Consider the following 25,057-nt stretch of genomic DNA (forward strand, 5'->3'; position numbering starts at 1 on the left):
AAGCTTGCTCTTGGTTTCTGAATCCTGCAGTTAAAAGAATCAAAGTGCACAAGAGCCCAGAGAGAAGTCATCCCTATTTCTAAGCAATGCCCAAATCGAGCTCACACAGGCTTCTGCTTTCTGATCTTTGAATCCAGGCCAAGACGTGAGGGCACAAAGCTACTCACCCTTTCTTCAGCCAAATAAAATCCATAGACACATCTTCACAATGAAGCTTGAAACCAGTCAAGCACTCTTTATTAAAAAAAAAAAAAAAGAAAGAAAAGTCTAATGGTAAAGTATATAGTTTATACATGCTACAGCTAACTCATTGTTCATCGCCCCTCCCCCTCACATTATATATGTTCATGTATTTTTTTGTGTGTGTGTGAAAAGGAAACAAAAAACACCACCAGAATTTGTCAGCTTGCCACGGGTACGAGGAGTACTGAGATACCCAGAGACCTCCAGCATCGTCCTGGGAGCAGACACCAGGTGGTGGGCAATGCTGTCAGTGCCCACTGTTCTGGAGGCATGCCAGAAACAGCCTAGTTACTTGGTGGCTCCCTGAAGCAGGAAATGTGGGTTGTAGCCAAGGTGACCATTGTGTCATCACCCCCTGAGAATGAAGGGGGCTGGCTATTAACGATTTCTTGGGCACAATGGCATAGACAGGCACACACCAGGATAAAATATGGACACCTTTAGTTGTGTTAGGATTGCTTATTGCTGTAGTAAGCCTGGCAGGGGCACCTCCTTTTGTATGTTTATAAAGACCCGGAAGTGAAGGATGCTGGCCGTGGCACTGGGTTTGGTCTCTTTAAGGACAACAGAAGTTGAGTCCCTTGTCCCCGAGTGGAGCCAAAAAGGCTGACTTTGGAGTATAGATAGAAGTGGCAGAGAAGGTAGGATGCTGGCACACAATGGGTGGCTTGAGAACTTGGCAAGGTAGCACCAGAAAGCCGATGTTACCCCCAGGGGCTGGATGGTACAATCTGGGGTTGGGCCACTCTGGAGCCCATTCGATTTAACCCTGCAGGTCCACAGCTCTGTGATCTTCACGGGCTGAGGCGCATCTGGACGTGAGAAGCTTAGCCGAGTTAGGAGCAATTCCTGCAGGCCACGGGAGGGCTCTCTGCACCCTCAGGCCTCAGTGCCAGCCAGTCTCCTCCTCTTTCAGGCCCCACGGTCTGACGATAGGTCATCTTTGGTCTATGGCATATATGACTGTTTGCAGCAGAAGCCCTGAAGGGTGGGCCTGGGAAATCAAGGAGGGGACAAGACTGCCACACGTGACTCAGGCTGTTTTGTGTCCAATGTCACAGCCCAAAGTGAAGGGCGAGACCTCCCAGAGAGCAGCCTGAGACTCAAACAGAGGATGGGAGCTGAGCCGGGCCACGCACGCGCCTGTTCTTGATGTTGACTTGCCAGCTATTTGAGGGCAGGAGCCATTTCTTCTCCATCCCACTGAGTACAAACTGAATGAATACTAGACTGTCCCATCTCTCAGCCTAAGCAGAGGGCCTTCCAAACTGGGGAGATTTGGCACCGGTCCTTCAATGTGGCAAGTTTGTTTTCCTACATTCTATTTGATGAGGAAATCCCCAGTGTGCCCAGAAATGTTTTAAGGCCAAGAACTTGGCCTAAGAAACCAATCACAGCGAGAGGCTTTGACGCCTAACACACCTCCTGGAAGCCTGGCAGGGCTCCAGCTGCAGCCCAGCTCTCCCCAAGTCTCATCCTGAGACTGGGACATAAATCCATCAAATGGCAAATAAATTCAGAGTAAAAAACTTGAGCAAAGGCTTATTTTAGGTCCTAAAACTGTTTTTCCCAAAGATTTAGTGTTACCACGAGCTGTAGTCTTACCCTAAGATGTAAGATAAGATAGCCATCCCAAGGATACCTGCCTTTTTTGGACTGGCATTTGGCCTGTGACCTACTGACGTGTGTGACTGTGGGGCCGGGGAGGAAAAATCTAAATTAAGAGGGAGGGTCACTGCTTCCCTGAAAGCATCATCAACATTTCACTGCTGATGGCAGAGGAAAGGTCATGGGCCCTGGGGAGAAAAATTCCCGGATTCAAGTCTTGGCTTGGTCACTGTTTGGATGATGCTGGGCATGTGACTTCATCCTCTGAACCCCAATGTTCTCACTGCAGATTGGGGCTGACCCTATGCACCTCACAGGGTTGAAGCGAAGAGGATGTTAAAGGAGGGAGTGTTGAGCACCGGTAACCTGCCCGGCGCTCGGCACGGCAGATACTCCTACGGCCCCACGCCATTCCTATGACGTGTGCCACGGTGGTGACTCCAGGTCCAGGAAGTTTGCATTTGTTCCAGCAAAGGCTCACAGAGTGGTGGCTACAGTCCTGGATGGTGTAAACCTAGGTCCCCAGGGGAGGACAGCGAGGGAGCGCCCCTGGCCACCGGGACCACCCCTTGCAGCTACCTGGGGAAGTGCTGTCACTGCGATAGGAAGAGCTGGAGAGACAAGACTCAGGCTACAAAGGCATCCTCAAGAAAGAATGGTGAAGAGAGAGGAGTGTGGCTTTAGTACCTTCAGTTCATGTCAGAATAATAGTAAAAAGGCGAATTCTTTCAAGTGCAGGGAAAACTTTCTGCCCTGGAAAAGGGAGAAGCTGTCCTTCCCACCTAGCTGACCCCTCAGAGGAGGAGATGAGGTCAATGACAAACCCCTTCAGTGGAATCCGCACACAAGAACACAAGCTCTTCACAGCCAGGCATGGAGCCACCCACGGCCTGGTCTTTACTCAGCGCCTGGCACATGGGCTCTCACAAAATAGTGAAAAGTTTCATGAAGGCAGAGAAAGAATTGGAAAAAAAAATTGAGAGTTCTGTCTTTTGAAAGGTAGTCAAATCCTACATAACAGCTTCACAAATGGTGTTTAAACCAACGTGGGTCAAAAACAGGGAAACATGCTACGGAGCCTCCCCCAAGACGAGGTGACCTTGGAGGGTGGGTGGCCCTCTCCCATTCTCTCTCCTGCCTCTGGCTGCTACTCACCCCTGCAAAGTTCTGGGCACAGGGCCAAGGGGCAAGCGGGTGCTGCAAGGGAACCTTGGAGCCCTGCCCCAGACTCTGGGGTGTGGGATGTACAGACCTGCTGAAGGAAGGAATAAAGATGCTACTGTGGATCAGGGGAGGCTCCTTCTCCTGCAGCAGCGTCCACAGCCCACGTGGCAGTGGGGGCAGGGGGCAGGACGGGAGTCGGGGGAGAGCGTAGAGGACTGTCTGCACATCAGTCCTTGGCACTGCGAGGAGCCCCCAGGAAGCCACAAGAGCATGGCAGCAGATGACGGCTCTGAGTCAGAGCCTCTAGGGCAGGACGGGGCTACTTCCTGTCCTGCAGGGAAGGGGGGGATAGGGTGTGTGCTGCCCTCTCACGTCGTTCCCCAGCCCTACCCCAGCCCAGGCAACCTGGGCCACAGGCTGTGGGCTAGGAGCCAGAAACCCTGGGTCCTGATTCTTGTTCTGTAGTGTAACTGTGCCTCTGTGTGCCTCAGTGAACCACATCAGTCAAATGGGTGCAAGGGCTGCCCTGGGTTCCTTCCCACGAGACCACAGAGAGGGAGAATGCGTGGAAAAAAAAGAAAAGGAAGAAAACTACTCTTCGAGAACCAGAGAGCAGCAGGAAGCAGCAGCAGAGAGAGACAGAAGGTTCTGCCTGGCCCCTGGGCTCCGCTATGGGGCTACTGCTTAACTCTGCTCTGTCTGCTGGAGATCCAGCCGCTGGCCCTTGAGCCACTGGGGCCCCTTGGGACTGGCATGTGAGACCACCTTGGCTCCCCTTGCTTCATAAGCTCTGTCCCCCGGGGGCACAAGCACAAGAGCAGGAAGCAGGGCTCCGTGGCAACACCAGGGTGCTGGGCAGCCCCTGGGTGGTGCAGCTGTGGGGGTTCAGGGCAGCCTTTAGCAGATGCCACAAGGGGTTGGAGGGGTGGTGGGAGCGGGAGCAGCCACGTGGCCCCCTGACACACACCCATGGCAGCCCGCCGGTATCTCCCTCTCCCCCGCCTGGTTGGCTCTCACAGGGCACAGGCATGGAGGTCAGGCCAGCCTAGACTCACACCCCCTTCCCTCCTCTTCCCAGCTAGTGTGCCCTTGGGCACACCGAACCCCAGTTTCCTCATCTATAGAACAGGTACACTGGATCAGAGAGGGCTACTGTGAGGGCTCCACATGAAGGGAAAGTGCCAAGTACAGCGTTTGGCACCAATTAGCTACTCAGCAAAGAGGAGTTCCCAGGGGGTGTGGCCTGTGAAGGGTCCCCTTTCTCAAACGAACTTTGAGATTCTGGCACTAGGGAGGCAGAAGTGAAAGGCCCCCCAAAAGCCTTGGGGATTCTTGTTTAAATGCATTGGATTGGACCAGAGTCTGCAGCAGGAAAGTGAAGCATGCTTGTAGCTGGCTGCACTCCTCTAGAACTGATCACGGTCCCAGCACAGAAGGGAGGACGGCTGGGCGGGCCTCCAGGCCCCATGCCTGGGGCAGCTGCATCTGCTTGAACCTGAGAGGCCCGGGGACCTGAGGCCTTGGGCAAGAGGACACCTTCCTGGGATCAGCAACAGAGCCGACTTCTACACGAGAAAGTTCTTTCTGGGACCAGGCATTTGGGAAGCGAGTTAATCAAGTCGCTGGACATGAACGAACTGGGTAGGAAGCTGGGGACATTCTTAGGACTCTGTCTGATCCGAGCAACGAGAAACCGTTTCTGCAGTTTCTCCAGATGATGGGTTCTGGTCCCAGAAGCCTCAGAGAGTCAGGGTCCCACTGCTGGGTGGGCAGCAAGCTGCTGGACAGGAATGCCACTGGCCTTAAGGCAGGGATGTTGAGTCAAGAGAAAGGGGTGTGGCCTCGAAGCCTCCAGGGGATGCTATGATGGGAGGGATCACTCTCCAGCCGGGAAAGAAACCACAGTATTCCATTCTTCCTTCCTTTGACGTTGCGTGGAGGATGATAAATTAAGAGGCATATTAAATATGTGGGTAAAGCCAGCAGGGACACGCAAGACCTCCAGGCAGGAGAGGAGGTGGCTAGGGCTTCTTTCTGAGATAGTTGGAAGGAATCCACCCTTCCCAGGACGGGGCCCCACTCTGGACCTGGCAGAACCACCAGCCGCTGCTGTTCTTTTCCCGGACCTCGAACACCGTCCCCTCCTGGAAGCTGCTGGTATCTTGGTCTCCTTCAAAGTTGGCCACGGCCACGTACAAGTCCTTCGGGCCGTCGGTGCTGGGGAAGGGGCCTGCAGCCACTTTCTCCTTGTTTTCTCCCGTCTTGCCCATCATCCGTGGCCCCAGCCCACCTTTGCCTCGCATGTCATCCTGGCCCCCTGAGGAGTTGGAGAGAAAAGGTTTGGCTTTCGGGGGGACAAGCAGGGCCCGGCCTGGGGCAGGAGCTGCCTTGCCTTCACTGCTCTCCCGCTGCGGCCCTCTGACCTCTGGAAGGGGCCCTCTGACCTCTGGAAGGGGCCCTCTGACCTCTGGAAGTGGACCTCTGACCTCTGGAAGGGGCCTAGATGATGAGGAGGTTTTCTTGGGGGGTGGCGGTCTCCGAGGTGGGACCACAGGTCTCTGGAGGGATGCCTCTTGGAGAGGGACTGGCGTGGCCTTAGGCACAGGATCGGTGGTCTTGGCTGGCCTTGGAGGGGCTCTGCAGGGCGCCTCCTTTGGGCTGGGCCCCTCCTGCTTGCTCGTCCTGTCCTGGGCACGGCCAGGCCCCTCCCCTGGAGGGAAGCCACGACTGAAGGCCCCATCCTGGCCTCCTCCCGCCTGGTGGCTGCTCTCTCCGTCTACAGAGGCCTTCTCCTGGGACTTGGCAGGCCTGAGCTTGCTCCGGAGGTTACAGATGTCCACTTGGTCTTCGCCCTGAGGTGGCTCTGTCCTGGGGGAAGGAGCTGGTTTTGGCCTAACCTGAGGTTTGGACTTCAAGAAAAGGTTCTGGGGAACGGCTTCCGGCTTCTCCTCCGGCAGGCCAGCTTTGGATTTGGAGATAGGTCGCAGGCTGGGCTTCTTCACCTCCTTGGCCAGCACTCTGTGGCCGCACTCCAGCCCTGTCTCATTTTTCAGCTGGAACAACTTGCTTTTCTCAGGTTTGGGCTCTGCTTTCCTGCTGTCCCGGGCTGGCAGGGCATGTTTGGCTGGGATCATTGGCAAGATCATGCCAGGTGGCTTGGGTGAGGAACCCCTGAACTGCTCCATCCTCTGCCGCTCCTGCAGTTCCTCTTCCGACTTGATGATGGATTCTTTCCGGGGAGGGAGGCTGGGTTTCTCCTCCAGGTCGGGGTCTGAGATCTCCTCGTAGCCTGCACACGAAGACGTGTCTGAAGACGCCTTCCTCAGCACCTCCTTACCACCCTTCCAGTCTTTGGCCCACGGCGTCCCGGAGTCCCCTGCGCTGTGCGGGGCGTCGGGCAGTGGCCGGGAGGGGCCGCTGGCTTCACTGCCCGAGCTGTTTTCCATTGCTGCTGCATCCCCCAGCCGGAGCTGTGCCACCTCGTTGGGCAACGGAGCCAGGAAGTTGGGTCTTGAGGCATTGCTAGTCTTCTTATACTTGTCAATGAAGGTCGCTGGGGCCCATCCCTCCTTATCTTCAATCTGAATGTACCACCAGCCGCTTAAGTTCTTCTCAATCACCTGAAAGGGAGGGCAGAGGAAAGCTCTGAGTAAGAATGGAGGCAGGGCCAGGGGCCAGGGTGGGCTGGGAGAGCCCACGTGCGACTGAGGCTCTACAATCAGAGACTTTACATTCGGCAGGTTCCCAGACTGTATCTACCAGGCGGACCATCTATGGAGACTGCTGTGTATAAGAAACATCTTACACAGGGGTAGGTGCTTGTCTACTTTAGGATTCCTCAAAAAAGCAGTCCTTGAGACATGAACTCTGGTGTAGGTAGGTAATTTGAGAGATGGTTCCAGGAAGTGGAAGTGAGGAAAGGGAGGGCCAATTAGGAACAGGTTAAGGCTCTAGGCCTACTACTACTACTAAGTCACTTCAGTTGTGTCCGACTCTGTGCGACCCCAGAGACGGCAGCCCACCAGGCTCCCCCGTCCCTGGGATTCTCCAGGGAAGAACACTGGCGTGGGTTGCCATTTCCTTCTCCAATGCAGGAAAGTGAAAAGTGAAAGTGAAGTCGCTCAGTCGTGTGCGACTCTTAGCGACCCCATGGACTGCAGCCTATCAGGCTCCTCCATCCATGGGATTTTCCAGGCAAAAGTACGGGAGTGGGGTGCCATTGCCTTCTCTGAAGGCTCTAGGCCAGCGGGGCTTAATTCCACAGGACCCTATGAGAGACAGTGCAGAATCAGACACGGGGTGGGGACACTGACCTCCTGACTCCTAGTCCCCCCACCGCCTGGACATTAACCTCCCCCCTTTCGGGGTGGTGCGCTCAGGCGAGCATAGGGGGTGGGAAGCAGTCAGGGGGTGGGGATGCAGGGCAGTCCACCAGCAGCGTCTGCTAAAATTCTGAAGTGGTTCAAGACAAACCCCCAGTACAGCCCAAACTAGCCTTGATCATTGCTCCTTTGGTTGAGCACCAGACAAAGATGCTGGCTGGTGTTTACAGGCATGGTGTATGAAAAACGTGCATCCTTAACTGTGGGAGTCACACCCGCTCCTGTTTGGATACAGGGGAACTGATGCTGATGGAAGTTTAACAGACCCCCCTCTCATCTCTCTATCCCTCTGGGACACAGGCTCATTGACTGGCTCATTGACTGGAATGGTAGGTAGAATCACTCATATTATTTAAGATCTTATGTTTCCTGTCTCCTTTTTGTTTAGAACCATGTGGCTGAATTCACATGGGTGAAAAATGTACATGCTCGATATTATGGGCTGCATTGAGGCGCCCCCCCCCCGCCCCACATTCACACACTAAGCCCTAACCTCCCTACCTTAGACCGTGACTATATTTGAAAACAGAGCTTTTAAAGAGGTAATTAGGTTAAAACAGGGTCGTTGGGGTGGGGTTGTGAATTGTTATCCTTTTAAGAGGAGATTAGGACACAGAACATCCAGCGTGAGGGGAGACCACGTGTGAACCCAGGGAAGTGACCGGCTGTGAACCAAGAAGAGGCTAAACCTGACACCTTGACCTTGAACATCCAGCCTTAAGAATATGAGAAAATACACCTCTGCTGTTTAAACCAACCAGTCTGTGGTCTTTGGTGAGGGTAGCGAGGGCAAACGAATACACAGCAATACGTCAGCAGGCTCTGTGCACAGGAGAGCTGACTAATCATTACAGCCACCCGAGAAGACAGGGATTTTCACGCCATTGTCCACTTGCAGAGCTGAGCCCCATGAGAGCTGAAGGACTCACAGAGGCTCACACGGAATATCAGGGGTGGAGGTGGGAGTCTAAGGCTGGGGAGCAGGCTCCAGAGCCTGGGTCTTTACCACAACCCAGCCCTGCCCTGGAAAGTGGACCCTGCTTGGGGCGGGGGGAGGGAAATGGTGCCTGAGGTGAGAAACCACTGAGGCAGAGGGCTGTGGGTGCAGTTCTGCTGTTGCACTCTGCTGCCCAGACCACAGAGGAAGGGCAGCCACAGACCCAGTGCAGGAGCAGAGGCTGGGCTTGGTTCTGGCCGCCTGAACAGCCCCGCTCAGGCCCGGGCCTGAGACGCCATGCCACAAAACAGAGAGGAGGGGAAGAACAATCACGCCCACGAGCAGGGTTTCCATGATGACCACAGAAGGGAATGTGCAGCAGCGCTTGGTAAAGGAGGGCAAATGCTACCTACTAGTAATTCAACTTCAGGGGAGAGCACTGGGAACGCAGCAGGCACGTGGCAGGCAGATATTTAACACGTCCCATTGGAGTCTCTCCAGGAAAGGGTAATGAGAAATGGAAGTCTCTTATGTGCAGGTGGCCAGCGTCTTACCAACACATGCTAGCTCTGGTGATGATCACAGGTGATTCTTGGTGTACAAGTCATTGCTGGCACATCCATAAATTTAAACTCTAAGTATGTACATAAGTGAATGAAAACAGAACAGCAATCAAACTAATACATCAGGGAGGGTTTGCTGAGCTTACACTCTACCATGTACCGTGGCAGAAGCTCTAAACATTTTTGTTCTTTTTAGTTTTGTTGTTAAAAGGTAATTTTAATTTATCCTTTTCTAGAATTTACTTTTATTTATTTATTTGACTGCACCGAGTCTTAGTCGTGGCGTGCAGGATGCAGCATGTGAACGCTTAGTTGCGGCCTGTGGGGTCTAGTTCCCTGACCAGGGGTGGAACCCAGGCCCCCTGGACCACCAGGAAGTCCCTGTGTATATGTGTTCTTAATCATCATGTATGGTAGTTTTCATTTACTAGAGAGAAGCTATGAGCTACTGTGAATACAGACATACCTTGTTTTCTTGTGCTTCACTCAGTTGTGCTCTACAGATACTGCATTTTTTTTTTTAAGCAAATTGAAGGTCTGTGGCAACCCTGCATTGAGCAAGTCTACTGGTGCCATTTTTTCAACAGCAGTTGCTCCCTTCATATCTTCCTGTCACATTTTGGTCATTCTCACTACAGGACTGGAAAAGGTCAGTTTTCATTCCAATCCCAAAGAAGTGCAATGCCAAAGAATGTTCAAACTACTGTGCAATTGCACTTATCTCAGATGCTAGCAAGGTTATGCTCAAAATCCTTCCGGCTAGGCTTCATCTGTATGCGAGAACTTCCAGATGTACAAGCTGGGTTTACAAAAGGCAGAAGAACCAAAGATCAATTTGCCAACACTCCTTGGATCACAGGGAAAGCTAGGGAATTCCAGAAAAACACCCACTTCTTTTTCAATGATTATGCTGAAGTCTTCGACTGTGTACTTGTTGTGTGTGCCTGTGTTTAGTTGCTCGGTCCTGTCTGCCTCTCTGCCACCCTTTGGACTGTAGTCCACCAGGCTTCTCTGTCCATGGAGTTTTCAGGCAAGGATACTGGACTGGGTTGCCATTTCCTCCTCCAAGGGATCTTCCTGACCCAGGGTTCAAACCCACGACTCCTGTGTCTCCTGCATTACAGGTGGATTATTTACCCAGTGAGCCGTCAGGGAAGCCTTTGACTGTGTGGATCACAACAAACTGGAAAACTCTTAAAGAGATGGGAACACCAGACCACCTTATCTGTTTCCTGAGAATTCTGTATGCAGGTCAAGAAACAACAGTTAAAACTGAATATGGGACAACTGACTGGTTCAAAATTGGGAAAGGAGTATGACAAGGTTGTATACTGTCACTCTGCTTATTTAATTTATATGCAGAGTACATCATCAGAGAAGGCAATAGCACCCCACTCCAGTACTTTGCCTGGAAAATCCCATGGAAGGAGGAGCCTGGTAGGCTGCAGTACATGGGGTGGCTAAGAGTCGGACATGACTGAGCGACTTCACTTTCACTTTTCACTTTCCTGCATTGGAGAAGGAAATGGCAACCCACTCCAGTGTTCTTCCATGGAGAATCCCAGGGACGGGGGAGCCTGGTGGGCTGCCGTCTATGGGGTCACACAGAGTCGAACACGACTGAAGTGACTTAGCAGTACATCATGCAAAATGCTGAGCTAGATGAAGCACAAGCTGGAATCAAGATTGCTGTAAGAGACATCAACAACCTCAGGTATGTAGATGATACCACTCTAATGGCAGAAAGTGAAGAGGAACTAAAGAGTCTCTTGATGAGGGTGAAAGAGGAGAGTGAAAAAGCTTATTAAAATTCAACATTTAAAAAATGAAGATGATGACATCCAGTCCCATCATTTCATGGCAAACAGGGAACAAATGGACGCAGTGAAAGATTTTCTCTTGGCCTCCAAAATCACTGTGGACAGTGACTGCAGCCATGAAATTAAAAGACGTATGTTCTTTGGAAGGAAAGCTATGACAAACCTAGACAGCATACTAAAAAGCAGAGACATCACTTTGCTAACAAAGGTCCACATAGTAAAAGCCATGGTTTTTCCAGTAGTCATGTATGGATGTGAGAGTTGGACCATAAAGAAGACTGAGTGCCAAGGAATTGGTGCTTTCAAATTGTGGTGCTGGAGAGGATCTTCAGAATTGCTTGGGCTGCAAGAAGGTCAAACCAGTTTATCCGAAAGGAAATCACCCTGAATATTCATTGGAAGGACTGATGCTGAAAGTGAGGCTCCAATGCTATGGCCTCCTGATGCCAATAGCTAATTCATGGAAAAGACCCTGATGCTGGGAAAGATTGAAGGCAAAAGGAGAAGGGGACAGCAGAAGATGAGATAGTTAGATAGCATCATTGACTCAATGGACATGAATTTGAGCAAACTCAGGGAGATAGTGAAGGACAGAGGAGCCTGGGGGGCTGAAGTCCATGGGGCTGCAAAGAGTCTGACAGGACTTAGTGACTGAACAACATCATATTTCAAACTCTTTCATTGTTATCATATAAGTAATGGTGATCTGTGATCAGTGATCTTTGATGTCATTGTTACAAGAAGATTATGACTCGCTGAAGTTTCAGATGGCTGGTAACATTATTTTAAGCAATTAAGTGTTTTTAAAATTAAAGTCTGCACATTTTTTTTAGACATAATGCTTAATGGACTACAGTGTAGTGTCAACATAACATTTTTTTTTTGGCTCTGCTGTTTGGCATGTGGAATCTTAGTTCCCTGACTAGGGACTGAACCCACAGTCCCTGAAGTGGAAGCATACAGCCCTAACCACTGGAGCACCAGGGAATTCCAACACGATTTTTATATGCACTGGGAAACCAAAACATTCACGTGACTCGCTTTATTGTAATTTGGCTTTATAGTGGTAATCTGGAACTGAACCTGCAATCTCCAAGGTTGGCTTGTAAAAGCAAATGCAAAATCATAAGAATGGAGATGAAAGAAAAGAGCATGGACTTTAAAACAGGAGAGATCTAAGCTCAAATCCTACCTCCACCACTTCCTAGATATGTAACTTTGGACATTTACCTAACCTCTCTTTGTCTCAAACACATGTATAAAATGGGCTAAACATATCATCAACCTCTTGGGACTTCTGTGAAGATTAGTTATCAAGGATATAAGGGATCTGCACAGATAAGTGCCTGTATCATCATATCATCACTAGTTAAACATGTCTTGAAGATACATAGACCACACAAAGAACTAAGCTATTCCTATAGCTATACTACTAGAATGCTGTGCTTCCATTAATGAATTCTGAACACTAAGATGGTGTTGAATTGAACCAGGAAGCAAAACTGAAAGAGAAGAAAACAAAGGATAACAGTGTTTATCATGTTAAGAGAAGACTACCTGGTTAAACCAAAAACTTTAGGGACAACTATTTCTCACCTGAGTCCTTCAAGTCACCACTGGCGGAACCTATGCCAACATCATAGAACAATAAAGCAGAGAAGTTTCAAGGATGGGTTACATCTGTGCTTCTGGAAAAGAATGCTGGCTATGTGAGCTATTTATTGGCTCAGCTTGAGCAAAAGCAGACAGGATAAAAGCCAGAAACAAGAAAGGGGAATGGGTCTGCTTGAAGTGGGGTTGGGGCCTTGAGGGGAGACTCCCCAGCTCCCCAGAAAACCCCAGGGATCCACTCACTACCTATGGCACACAGTCAGCCCTCAGCATCAGCACAGTGTCTGGGATTCCCTGGTGGATTTTGTAACGTTCTAAGCCAATGAGTGCTGGTACTTATCAGCAAATGTCCTGTTAGCTGGCATGCTCAAACAGTGGTGTGTGTTTGCACAAAATCCTGGAAACTCCTCGTCTTAAAGGAAAAGGTTTTATCATGGTTTTCAGCACACTTGGGGAAAAAAGCAAAACACTTTTATAATTTGCAAAGCGGACTTCTGGTTTCAAGATGGGAGATGGAATGAACAGCAGTTTTCTTTTAGTGCAATAAAGCCAGGAAATGAATAAACGAACACAAAGCCAAGCTCAGAAGGAGGCAGACAAGAAGTCGGTGGACCAGGAATTGTGAGGAATCACTAATGGATGGAAGCTGTAAGTGGGGTCAGTGGCCCAGGAATGCTACGGGAGTTCTGCCGCAAACGGCCTGCCAGGCTTCCAGGAGGTGGAATCTGGGAGTAGTGAGGTCCGGGGGGAAGTCACCGGGGATTGATTACCCGCGATACCAGGGCAGAAGCAACCACGCTGGTTGACCCCTCTGTGCCCTCCACTCCGTTTCTGTAAAGCAGGTGGAGAGAATGAAGTGATTGCTCACAAGTGGAAACAGTGGAAAGGTAAGCTTGGGTCAGAGACATGACATTGCTCATAGTCTCTAATCTGGCCCTGAAGCCACTGGAAGTCAACCAGCCCCTTGGAGATACTCCCCAGCTGGGCTTTTGACTGTCTGTCGCCTCTTTTTGTACAGCCCAAGTACTAACGCCATGAAAAGAACTGAAATAAATACCAACACCACTGCAAAGGATTTAACATTGAGGAAAGAGATCATGAACAGTAACACATTTAATATTCTTAGATAAAGAACAGTATAGAAATCATGAAAGAATAGGCTATTGTGAAACATGAACAGGTAACTATGAAAAAGAATTGGTAAGAGCTTTTGGAAATGAAAAATGATAATTGCTGAAATAAAATAATAAAGAGACTGAATTGTTAAAAAAAAAACAATTAATGGACTAAAAGATGAAGCAGAATACGCCAGGAATGCAGAACAAAGTGATGAAAATGAAAAAACGGAAAGTTAAGCGACATGGAGTTCTCATACTGTTTCATAACCATTCCAGAGGGGAAGAATAAAAAGAGCAAAGATAGTCAACATTTAATTATGTACAAGTGGGAAATTTTATAGGTAGATCTCCTAGTCCTACAATTGGAAAGATCCACCATATACTGATCAGGATAAAAATAAAGAAAGGTACCTAGACATGCTGTAGAGAAATGCCAGCATTTTAAAGACAGTGAGGAGCTCCTGAGAAAATCAGAGGAATGACAGCTAATGAGAAAGAACAAGGAACAGGTGATAGCAGCACCTGGCTAGCAACGGTCGACGCAAGAAGAGAATGGAATAATCTGTTCAGCACGCCAAGGGAAGACGACCGGAATTCAAAAGTCAATCCCTGAAGAATCGGGGAGGATAACATTCACTCATCATAATGCCAGGAAAGCATTATGGGACGTCCCTGGTGGTCCAGCGGTTAAGGATCCTCCCACCAATGAAGGAGACACAGGTTTGACCCCTGGTCTGGGAAGATTCCCTGCTTGCTGCAACTAGAGAAAGCCCGTGTGCAACAACAGAGACCCAGCACAGCCAAAAATAGGATTAAAACAAGAAAGCATTCTGGACACAGATAAGGGCCTGCCCTCAGTTAAGGACTGAAATGTATGGACCCATCGTGCATACGTGTGTGTTTGCAACGCTATGGACTGCAGCCTGCCAGGCTCCTCGTCCATGGAACCTTTCAGGCAAGAATACTGGAGTGGGTTGCCATTTCCTCCTCCAGGGGATCTTCCCAACCCAGGGATCAAACCCATGCCTCCATGTCGGCAGGCGGATTCTTTACCACTGAGCCACTTGGGAACCCCATACAAACCCACAGAAACTACCAAAGGGTAGAGAAGGGACACCATTGTGAACCCAGGGAGGCTTCCCAGATGAGGCAGGGATATGAAGAATAAGTTGGATTTTGATATGCCAAGTTCCATTCAAAGAACGGCCTTGAGTGCTTTCCACGAGAAAGCAGGTAGTGGGCTAAGAGCTAGGTTAAAGGCAGAGAGGGATAGGGAAGCCTAGCGTGCTGCAGTCCATGGGGTCACAGAGACTCAGACATGACTTGGTGACTGAACAACAAAAGGCAGAGAGAGCAAGAGAGGTGGGGCAAGGGTTCAGACGAAAGCAGTGAAAATAAGGCTGATCAGTAGTGGGAGGAGGAACAGCCCTTGATGTGGAACGATGTTAAGGAACAGGCGTATGTTTCACACCAGAACATCAGTACATGTTTTGCAACAGCAAAATGGGAGAAGTGGACATAGAATTTATCTTGAAACCCAAGCAGGATATCTTGAGAATTTGCTCTGTGGACTTGAAGTTAGTAAGAACAGATTGGGAGAAAAATAATAGGAGCAGATAAAGACCCTTTTAGAGTCTTGGAGGTACTTCTACTGTCCCCTCAGTTTCTCTGTGAGAATTGGGATTTGAATTTTATAAAAATAAGTTTGAGAGGCTTCAACTCAGGTTCTTTAAATACCACTTCAGACAGCCCCTCTGATGCCTGCATGGACTGAAGAGCACAGGGTGTAAAGCAGCTTGGGTGAGGCACGGGAAGCAGCTCCTCCAGGGCTCACCAGGCCACTGTCCCGGGACGCGAGAGGAAGACAGAGGGAGGCAGGCGGAGTCGGAGCTGGGGAAAAATGGTGGGTGCTTCAGAGGTCTAGAAAAGGGACTGAAGACCCTTAGGGGACTTTCCTGGTGGTCTAGTGGTTAAGAATCCACCTTCCAAGCCTGGATGGGAGGGAAGTTTGGGGGAGAGTGGATACATGCATATGTACTGCTGAGTCCCTTGACTGTTCACCTGAAACTGTCACAGCATTGTTTGTTAATCAACTGTGGTGGTGTTCAGTCGCTCGGTCCTGTCTGACTCTATTCTTTGTGACCCCATGGACTGCAGCACACCAGGCTTCTCTGTCCTTCACCATCTCCCGCAGTTTGCTCAGACTTATGTCCATGGAGTCAATGATGCCATCCAACCATCTCATCCTCTGTCTCCCCCTTCCCCTCCTGCCCTCAATCTTTTCCAGCATCAGGGTCTTTTCCAGTGAGTCGGAACTTTGCATCAGGTGGCCAAAGTACTGGAGCTCCAGCTTCAGCATCAGCTACACCCCAATATAAAATAAGAAGTTGAAGAAAAAAAAAAAAAGATCAGCTTTCCAAGGCAGAGGACATGGGTTCTGTCTCTGGTTGGGGAACTAAGATCTCATATGCTGTGGGGCAACTAAGCCACACATGGCAACTAGAGAAGCCCACGTGGCATAGGGAAGCCCCAGCATGGCCAAAAAAAAGACGCTTAGGACACACACCACACTCATGTACTGGCTCATAATCATCTGTTCACTCTCTGTACCTGTCATTCATTCCAATGTGCGTTCACAAAGGAATGGCTCTCTGAGTACCTACTGCGGACCAGACAGGGTTAGAGGCGAGAATGAAGAGGAAAACATTCCCTGGTTTTCTGGGTATTAGCAGGAGGCTAGCGGGGAGATGGATTTTCATTGATTTAACAACATTTATTGCAAATCCACCATGTGCCAGGCACTGTGCTAGCTCTGGGGTTACAGAAGTAAAAAAACAGATACGGTCTCCATCCTCCTGAGATCCTCAAATACTGGGCAGATAACCAGCAGGCTGTCAATACGTCTGGTTCTAATCCGGAGACAGACAAGGGTTCAAATCCTGACTCTGTCACCTTTTGGCTGTGTGACTTTGAATAGCACCTTTTTTCTGAGCCACAACTTCCTCATCTGAAAAACAGGGATTGAACCATTCCTGCCTCATAAGAATAAATGATAATATGATTAAGGGAGACACAGCCTGCGAGGTGCTGAGTGCTGTGGCTGGCACCTAACTGCTTCTCCGTTACTTATGGACTTCTGTTCAAGCTCTAACCCCATGAGAAAGAGAAGAGAAATGGGAGAGGAGAAAAAATAAAAGAGAGAAGAGGCAAGTAGGGAAGGAGGTGATCAAAACAGAATACAGGTCAGTCACAAAGGCTGCACAGTATATGATTCCACGCATATGAAAAGTCCAAAATTGATAAGTCTCTGGACACAGAAAGCAGAGAAGTGGTTGCCTGAGGCTGGGGCAGGGGCACTGAGAGGGAATGAGGAGAAATGGAGAGGGACTGCTAATGTGCACAGGGCTTCTTATGTGGGTGATGAACTGCTCTCACGTTGATTATGGTGATGGTTGCACAACTTTCTAACTATACTAAAAAACCACTGAATTTTATACCTTAAATCACTGACTTGTATGGTATGTGAATTATATCTCAATAAAGCTGTTACCAAAATTTTAAAAATGCAGAAGTAGAAGATGGTGGCTATACCAAGAATCCCAAGTAGAACAAGCTTGTATACAGCAAAGGAAACCGTGAACTAAAGGAAAAGCCCACAGACTGGGAAAAAATATTTATATATGATGCAACTGACAAGGCTCAATTCCTAAAATAAATAAACAGCTCATTCAACTCAACAACAAAAAGCAAACAGGCTAACTGAAAAATGGGCAGAAGACCTAAACAGACATTTCTCCAAAGAAGACACAGAGATGGCCAACAGGCACATGAAAAGGTGCACACTATCACTAATTATTAGAGAAATGCAAATCAAAACGAAAATGAAATATCACTTCACATGGGTCAGAATAGCCATCATTAAAAAAAATCTACAAATCTACAATAACAAATGCTGGAGAGGCTGTGGAGAAAAGGGAACCCTCCCACACTGTTGGTGGGAATATAGATTGGTGCAGCCATGAGAAAACAGTAAGGAAATTCCTCACAAAACCAGTAGACCTGCCAAATGATTTAGCAATCCCGCTTCTGGGTACATATCCAGGGAGACCTCTAACTCAAACAGATAAGCACCTCAGTGTTCACTGCAGCACTATGAACAGCCAACGGGTAGAGACAACCTACAGGTCCACTGACAGATGATGAAGATACAGTGTGCGCACACAGAGATACAATGGAGTGCCACTCACTGACAGATGAGTGACAGATGATAAAGATACAGTGTGCGCACACACAGAGATACAATGGAGTGCCACTCACTGACAGATGAGTGACAGATGATAAAGATACAGTGTGCGCACACAGAGACACAATGGAGTGCCACTCACTGACGGATGAGTGACAGATGATAAAGATACAGTGTGTGCACACAGAGATACAATGGAGTACCACTCACTGACAGATGAGTGACAGATGATAAAGATACAGTGTGTGCACACACAGAGACACAATGGAGTACCACTCACTGACAGATGAGTGCCAGATGATAAAGATACAGTGTGTGCACACACAGAGATACAATGGAGTGCCACTCACTGACGGATGAGTGACAGATGATAAAGATACAGTGTGTGCACACACAGAGATACAATGGAGTGCCACTCACTGACAGATGAGTGACAGATGATAAAGATATAGTGTGTGCACACAGAGATAACAATGGAGTACCACTCACTGACAGATGATACAGTGTGTGCACACACAGAGATACAATGGAGTGCCTCTCACTGACAGATGAGTGCCAGATGATAAAGATACAGTGTGTGCACACAGAGATACAATGGAGTACCACTCACTGACAGATAATACAGTGTGTGCACACATAGAGATACAATGGAGTGCCTCTCACTGACAGATGACTGACAGATGATAAAGACACAGTGTGTGCACACACAGAGATACAATGGAGTACCACTCACTGACAGATGATACAGTGTGTGCACACACAGAGATACAATGGAGTGCCACTCACTGACAGATGACTGACAGATGATAAAGATACAGTGTGTGCACACACAGAGATACAGTGGAGTGCCTCTCACTGACAGATGAGTGCCAGATGATATAGATACAGTGTGTGCACACACAGAGATACAATGGAGTGCCTCTCACTGACAGATGATAAAGATACAGTGTGTGCACACACAGAGATACAATGGAGTGCCACTCACTGACAGATGAGTGACAGATGAAAAAGATACAGTGTGTGCACACACAGAGATACAATGGAGTGCCACTCACTGACAGATGAGTGCCAGATGATAAAGATACAGTGTGCGCACACACAGAGATAAAATGGAGTGCCTCTCACTGACACATGAGTGACAGATGATAAAGATACAGTGTGTGCATATAGAGATGCAATGGAGTACCACTCACTCATAAATAATGAATGCCAACTGCAGCAGCATGGATGGCACAGAATTATTGCACTAAGTGAAGTAAGTCAGAAAGAGAAAAACAAATACGGTATGATATCACTTATGTGTGGAATCTAAAATATGACATAAATAAACTCATCTACGAAATAGAAATAGACTCACAGACATAGAGAACCGACTTGTGGTTGCTAAGGGGAAGGGCGAGTAGAAGGAAGGATGAATTGGGAGTTTGGGGTCAGCAGATACAAAGTACTACATACAGTATGGATAAACAATGGGGCTCTACTGGATAGCACAGGGAACTATATTCAATATCCTGTGATAAACCATATGGTAAAGAACATGAAAAAGAAAATGTATGTAAGTTTTGGGTTAGTTAAAAAGTTTGTTCAGGTTTTTCTGTAAGATGGTATCAAAAACCTGAACAAACTTTTTGGCCAACCCAATAAACCCAAATCACTTTTTGGTACCACAGAAATTAACACAACATTGCAAGTCAACTATACTCCAAAAAAAAAAAATAATTGAGAAAGAAAAAGAATCACAAGTAGGCAAAAGAACACCAGGTCTACTCACTTCAACCTTGAGGCCCGCCTGGAAGCTGATGCCATCAGGGATGGTCGTCTGGAATTCGGCAATGGTGTAATACTCTTCCTCCACTTGAGGTGGGATGGGAGGCTTGGGCAGGTTGAGACCTCGAGGCTGGTACAATTAAACACAGTGTTAAATCCAATATAACTCCATTCCCCAGTGCTGAATGAGGGGCTAAGGGACAGGGGCACACAATCACCCCTAAAGGGGTGCTGGTGGGCCCATTTGGATTCTAAGGGACAAAACAAAGGGGATCAATGACTATCATCTTCTAGATAAACCCTTCAGCTTTAGGGTGATAAGAAAAAACCTGGGACATTTGCCCACAGTCATGAAAATCAGGTGCAAGACAATACTCTCTGAACCTAAGAAATAGCGAGGGTTGTGAAATGAACACAGGTTTCCAAGTCAGACACACTGGTGTGACTTTGGGCAAAGCCCATCCCCTCCTGAGAGCCTCAGTTCCATCTCCTGTAAAATGGGGATAATAACAGGATCTACCTGGTGGGGTCATCCTGAGCATTCGATGACTTCACGTAGTGAAACATGAGCACACTGCCTAGCACCCAGTAGGTGCTCCGTAGATGGCAGACACTAAAAACGAGAGGCCCATTTTTCACGGTACTGCTTAAAGAGGTACCTAAGAATTAAAAATGGAATATGAGAGTAAAATGCCAGAATGGCACCAAAAGAGAAATGTGTCCTTCATTCTGTTTCAGTCTTAAGTCACCTTATTGGAGAAGACTCATTTACGACAAAGCAGAGTGCGCTCAGGACGCAGAGATCACACACCCAGGCCTAACTGTCACAAAGCCATAGGCCAACTGTGCGATCTCCCTGGACCCGAGTTCTTCCACCTGTCAATGGGATTAGCTTCACAAGGCTGCTGTGTAAAAGAACCCATCCTTGGAAAGGGCGAGGTGAGTGTTGGGGTCCAGTCTTAGGTCGGGGGCTGGCTCCCCAGTTGCAAGGGTCCACTTACTATGGTCATATCCCGGCGAGGAGGGGGTCTCTGCCTCATCTTGGGTGATCCTATAAAGAGACAAGATCTTGTTTCACAAACGATGAACATAATCCCTGAGGTGGACACCATGACAGATCCAACCTCTCCTGCAGGAGATGAGGTATCATGTTTTGCACAAGCGTCAGGGAGCGGCTGTGACCCTTCCTGTGGGAGAAGCCTGATGGGGGCGGGACCACGAAGATTGGGTCCAGGACTCTCTATTAGCAATGGTATGCTTCTGAGTCCTGGAGCGACGGAAAGCCTTCCAGGAAAGGCAACAAGTGTAATGTGAGGTGGGAGGCAACAAGTTATGTGACTTTGAACCATGCAGCCCTCTTCTGAGGAGTGGGGATAATGCCTGCCTCCTGGAGGTACTGGTGGAGATGAAAGTCAGCAGTACAGGCTTGCCTCTTGGCACGTGGCAGGGACGCATTAATGTTACTGCCCCTGTCTTTGTTTGCTCTGGAGCAAACCCAAATTAAATAATGCATAAACAGAGCCAAACAAACCTGGATTGATGACTTCAGGGGTTTTTACTCTGAAATTGGGCTGCTCCTGCGCTGGGTCAGGAAGAGGATGACTCTGCAGTGGGCCAATGCTCCTGGCTAAAGGCAGATTATTGAGGAAGGCACCCCACATGCTGCCAGAGCTGATTTAGTTTGAGTCTACACAGAGGGGTGGTTTGTCAGTTGGGGTGTGGGGAAGACTGCTAAACTCTTAAATACCCATTTCCTCTGTCTCTTATTAGAATAAATAGCAACAGAATTTTAGCCAGACACTTGACTGCCTACATAAAGATGACATTTCCCAGACTCCCTTGCAGCTAGCTAATGGTACGGGACTCAATTCATTCAGTTCGGTTGCTCAGTGGTGTCTGACTCTTTGTGACCCCATGGACTGCAGCACACGAGGCTTCCCTGTCCATCACCAACTCCTGTAGCTTGCTCAAACTCATGTCCATCGAGTAAGTGATGCCATCCAACCATCTCATCCTCTAAGTCTGGCCAATGGGATGTGGCCAGACAATCTACTCTCAGGTGTGCTGGGAACATTCAGTCGTAAAACATATACAACAGAGTTCTGAAAAGCAAGCTAAGTAAAGAACTATCTTTGGAGTAAACCCAACACAAGGGTCCATTTTTTCTTCCCCAGGCTCAGAAATGAGGCCCTGCAGACAGAACACTGGCCCTTGAGTCAGAAGGCTGTGGGTTTAAGTCCCACTGTTCACTATCTGGGTGGTTTTGGACAAACCACTTCATGTCTCTGCTTCCTAACCTGTAAAACAAAAGCAGTGAGTCCTACAAAGTTTGTTATGAAGGATTAGTAAGACTGATTATAACATTCCTGGCACACGGTAGGGGCTTGAGAAACAGGAGGTCTGGTGATTATCATGAGACAGTGGAAAAACCACAGCTTGAGTAGGAGAGCCACATTTCTCCACTCAGGTTCTGTAACTTGCTGATGGGATGATCTGGAAACAAGTGACCTGGGGCTGTGAGCCCATTTTCTTATCTACAGGATGGAGGGCCACAGGGCTGCTGTGAGGGTGAGGGATAGCGACAGCCTGTGAGCAGCTCTGGACACAGAGCCTGCCGTGACTCTGGGAGCCAGGTGGGTGCCACTTACTCTGCCTGATGTCACCGTCGGGCACAGGGCGGCCCTCCAACCGGCCATCCCTCTGGTTGTTAAGCAGCTCCTTCTCCCGGCCCACCGAGTTCTGCTGCCGGGAGACGCCGTCGAGCTCCAGGACGCCCACGTGGGCGGGTGAGCCAGGGGCCAGCTTTGGGGGTAAGGGTTCCCCGCTGCTCTTCCTCAGGTAGGAGGCTGGGGCCCAGCCCTCTTTGCCCTGGTACCTGGGAGGAGGGGAAAGATGTCGTCCAGCCTGCTCTGCCAGGCCCATGGGAAGAAGCCGAGCTTCTACAATGAATCTCCCTTCTGGCCCCAGATGGTAGGAACGATGGACCATCATTGCCCAGGGCCAGAGGCTGGCACACTGCTTGCTGCCTCCTGCTGAAGCCTAAGCCCCTAGCTGGGCATTCAAGGCCTCCCCAGTCTGGCCTCTCCTTGCCTTCCTGGCCTTGGCTCTCACAGCAACCTCCACATCCCACCCACCCCATGTAGCCTGCAGTCTTGCAAATGCTCCACTATCTCTCACCCTCTTGCCCCAAGCTCCTGCTCTGGGAGACCCTCTGCCTGGAAAGCCCATTCTCTATCATCCTCCTCTCTATCATCCCAGCTCTGCTTAAGGTGCCCTCTCAAGGCTTTCCTGAGCCTCCTTCCACAGTGCCCTGGTGGTCTTGCCCACACAACAGCATCCCATCTAAAATGCACAGTGACACTTGGCAGTGATGGTCTTGTTTCCCCACTTAGAATGTGAGGTCCTGGGGGTGGAGATCACGAGCGATTCATCTCTGCGTGGGCCTCACTGCCCGTGAGCTGAATGAAGAAAAAGGGGACAGTGGACAAACTGTCGACAGAACTGGCAGGAGTGAGCGGCCACGGAGCTCTGCTCAGTCCTCACACATCCCACAGTCACCACTGCAGTGACAACAGCGATGGGAACCGCCACTGAGGCACACCACTCCGTGTCAGTCCTGTTTCAAGCACTTTATAGCCATTGATGCATTTCATCCATCCAATCTGTTGGGTGGGTGGCAGGAGTGGGTTCAGCCCTAGACAGCTGGCACCTGTCTGTGCTGTTCACCTCTGCTCTGCAGCCTCTTCCCAGCAGCCACAGCTGCTGGTACAAAGCCTGGTATAGGCGGGGTGGGGCTCCGGTCACAAGCAGATTAAAACGTGTTCAGATGGGACTGGAGCAGGTCGGGGGCTGGTTCTAGGGTAACCAAGGGTCACTGAACTCCAGAATGACTGACACCCTAAGAGCCCAGCTCACTGAATTCCAAAGGGAACTGATCAAGTGTAACAATCATTTAATTCTCTGCATGATGGAGTGTGGTTGAATAGCATTACCGGAGGGGCTGATTGGGGACCACAGGTGTGCAGGAGGTAGCTCGTGAGAACCAACTGTTCATGTCCCTTCCCAGCTCCACGTTTAGCACAATCACAGTGGAAGCCTGAAATCTACCCGGAGGGATGACATACACCATGGAAACTGGCAAACACCACAACTCAAGAGCACTTTTTCCTTCTGGGACTGGCTGTGAAACATTTGCCAGCAGACCACTAGTCTGAACCACAAAACAGGTGCCCAGACCTTTGGGGAATAAGCCTAATGGACTGGAGATTGCACAGAGCAGGCCCATCTCTCATCAAGAATCACTTTAAGTGCTAAACAGCACTGTGTTTCAATAAAAAGGGTCCTTTTTAACTAGAAGCAAACTTATAAGGAGACAGAAATCTGCAGATTTTGGTGTCTATCAACCTTAAAACACCCTTTGAGAAGGACTAAATCTCGTGCCAGCTGGAAAATGCTGGGCGCCACACAATGCAGGCATCACCATGAGACAGTTCATCATCTGGAGGCACTGCTGAGTGGGCTCTGGGGTCGGAAAGGTACAGGTTCACATCCTGGCTCCGTCACTTTCCAGCTTCGCTCAAAGCTTCTGATGACCACGGCAGCATCCCGCTGCCGCCTCGTGAGGGAGCCTGAGCCCAGTCAAGCCACCTGCATTCCACAGCCACTTGGTTTGGGGATAATTTGTTATATCACAAGATAAAACACACTCAAGACATGTGAGCCGCCACTGTCATTGTAAGCATATGCTGAAGTGTTAGTGGCTCAGTGTGTCCAGCTCTTTGCAACCCCATGGACTGTAGCCCACCAGGCTCCTCTGTCCATGGGATTCTCCCAGCAAGAATACTGCAGTGGGTAGGCATTCCCTTCTTCTCCATCCAGGGATCGAATCTGGGTCTCCTACATTGCAGGCAGATTCTTCACCGTCTGAACCACCAGGGAAGCCCATCACTGTCCTAAATAAGCCTTCATACCTCAGTTCTGAGGTCCTGACTCTAAAGAAGCCTTCTTTGCAGGCTGAGGAGCTGTCTTCTGGGCTCCAAAGTCCCCTATGCATTCCTCCTGCACTCACTCACTGCCCTGCCCTGTATGTGTGTCCGAGTCTGTCTTCCACACCTGAGGGTGTAAACTATTGTGTCTTTCTCACTGTTGAGTCCCAGTTTTCACAATACAGCTTGGCCCAGAATACATTCTGGTGTAGGTTGGCTCAATGAATGAAGCATCACACACTCAGCCCCAGTGACTGGCCCCAGTGTCTTGCCTCACACCAAGGCACAGACACCAGGGGGTAGGGCCCCCAGACTTCCTCTCTTGCCTAAAACTCCTGAGGTTGCCGCCTGCCCACCAGAGTAACCAAGGAGGGAGTTCCCAGGACACTTATTACTAAAACTAGGAAAGTCCCAAGCACAGCAGGATGAACTGGCCACCTTACCTACCGATGAGCTTTTGATTCCATCACATAGATGAAAGAACTGTAACAAAGTGTTGGAAATGCCGGTCTCCACCAGACTCGCAGAGATGACGGCAAATGATGAGCTTTAGGACGGGCTACAGTCCATGTGGTGTTACCCACCCTGTTGCTCTCAGAGTGGGGCTGGAGTAGGA

General features: G+C 49.3%; 1 protein-coding gene across 3 annotated transcripts in view; it reads right to left on the reverse strand.

The window, feature by feature from the left end:
• Nucleotides 1-202: 202 nt before the first annotated feature.
• Nucleotides 203-25,057, reverse strand: part of SH3PXD2B (SH3 and PX domains 2B) — a 121,989-nt gene continuing 97,134 nt past the window's right edge. For all 3 annotated transcript variants that reach the window (XM_027520491.1, XM_027520489.1, XM_027520490.1), the window contains 4 exons: nt 22,105-22,331; nt 20,458-20,507; nt 19,461-19,586; nt 203-6,635 (listed from right to left, as the gene is read on the reverse strand). In XM_027520491.1, the coding sequence (XP_027376292.1) occupies nt 5,037-6,635; nt 19,461-19,586; nt 20,458-20,507; nt 22,105-22,331 (2,002 nt within the window). In that variant the 3' untranslated portion in view covers nt 203-5,036. The remainder of the gene's footprint in view (nt 6,636-19,460; nt 19,587-20,457; nt 20,508-22,104; nt 22,332-25,057) is intronic.

Source organism: Bos indicus x Bos taurus, chromosome 20 (assembly GCF_003369695.1).
Source record: "Bos indicus x Bos taurus breed Angus x Brahman F1 hybrid chromosome 20, Bos_hybrid_MaternalHap_v2.0, whole genome shotgun sequence".
Taxonomy (NCBI): Eukaryota; Metazoa; Chordata; class Mammalia; order Artiodactyla; family Bovidae; genus Bos; species Bos indicus x Bos taurus.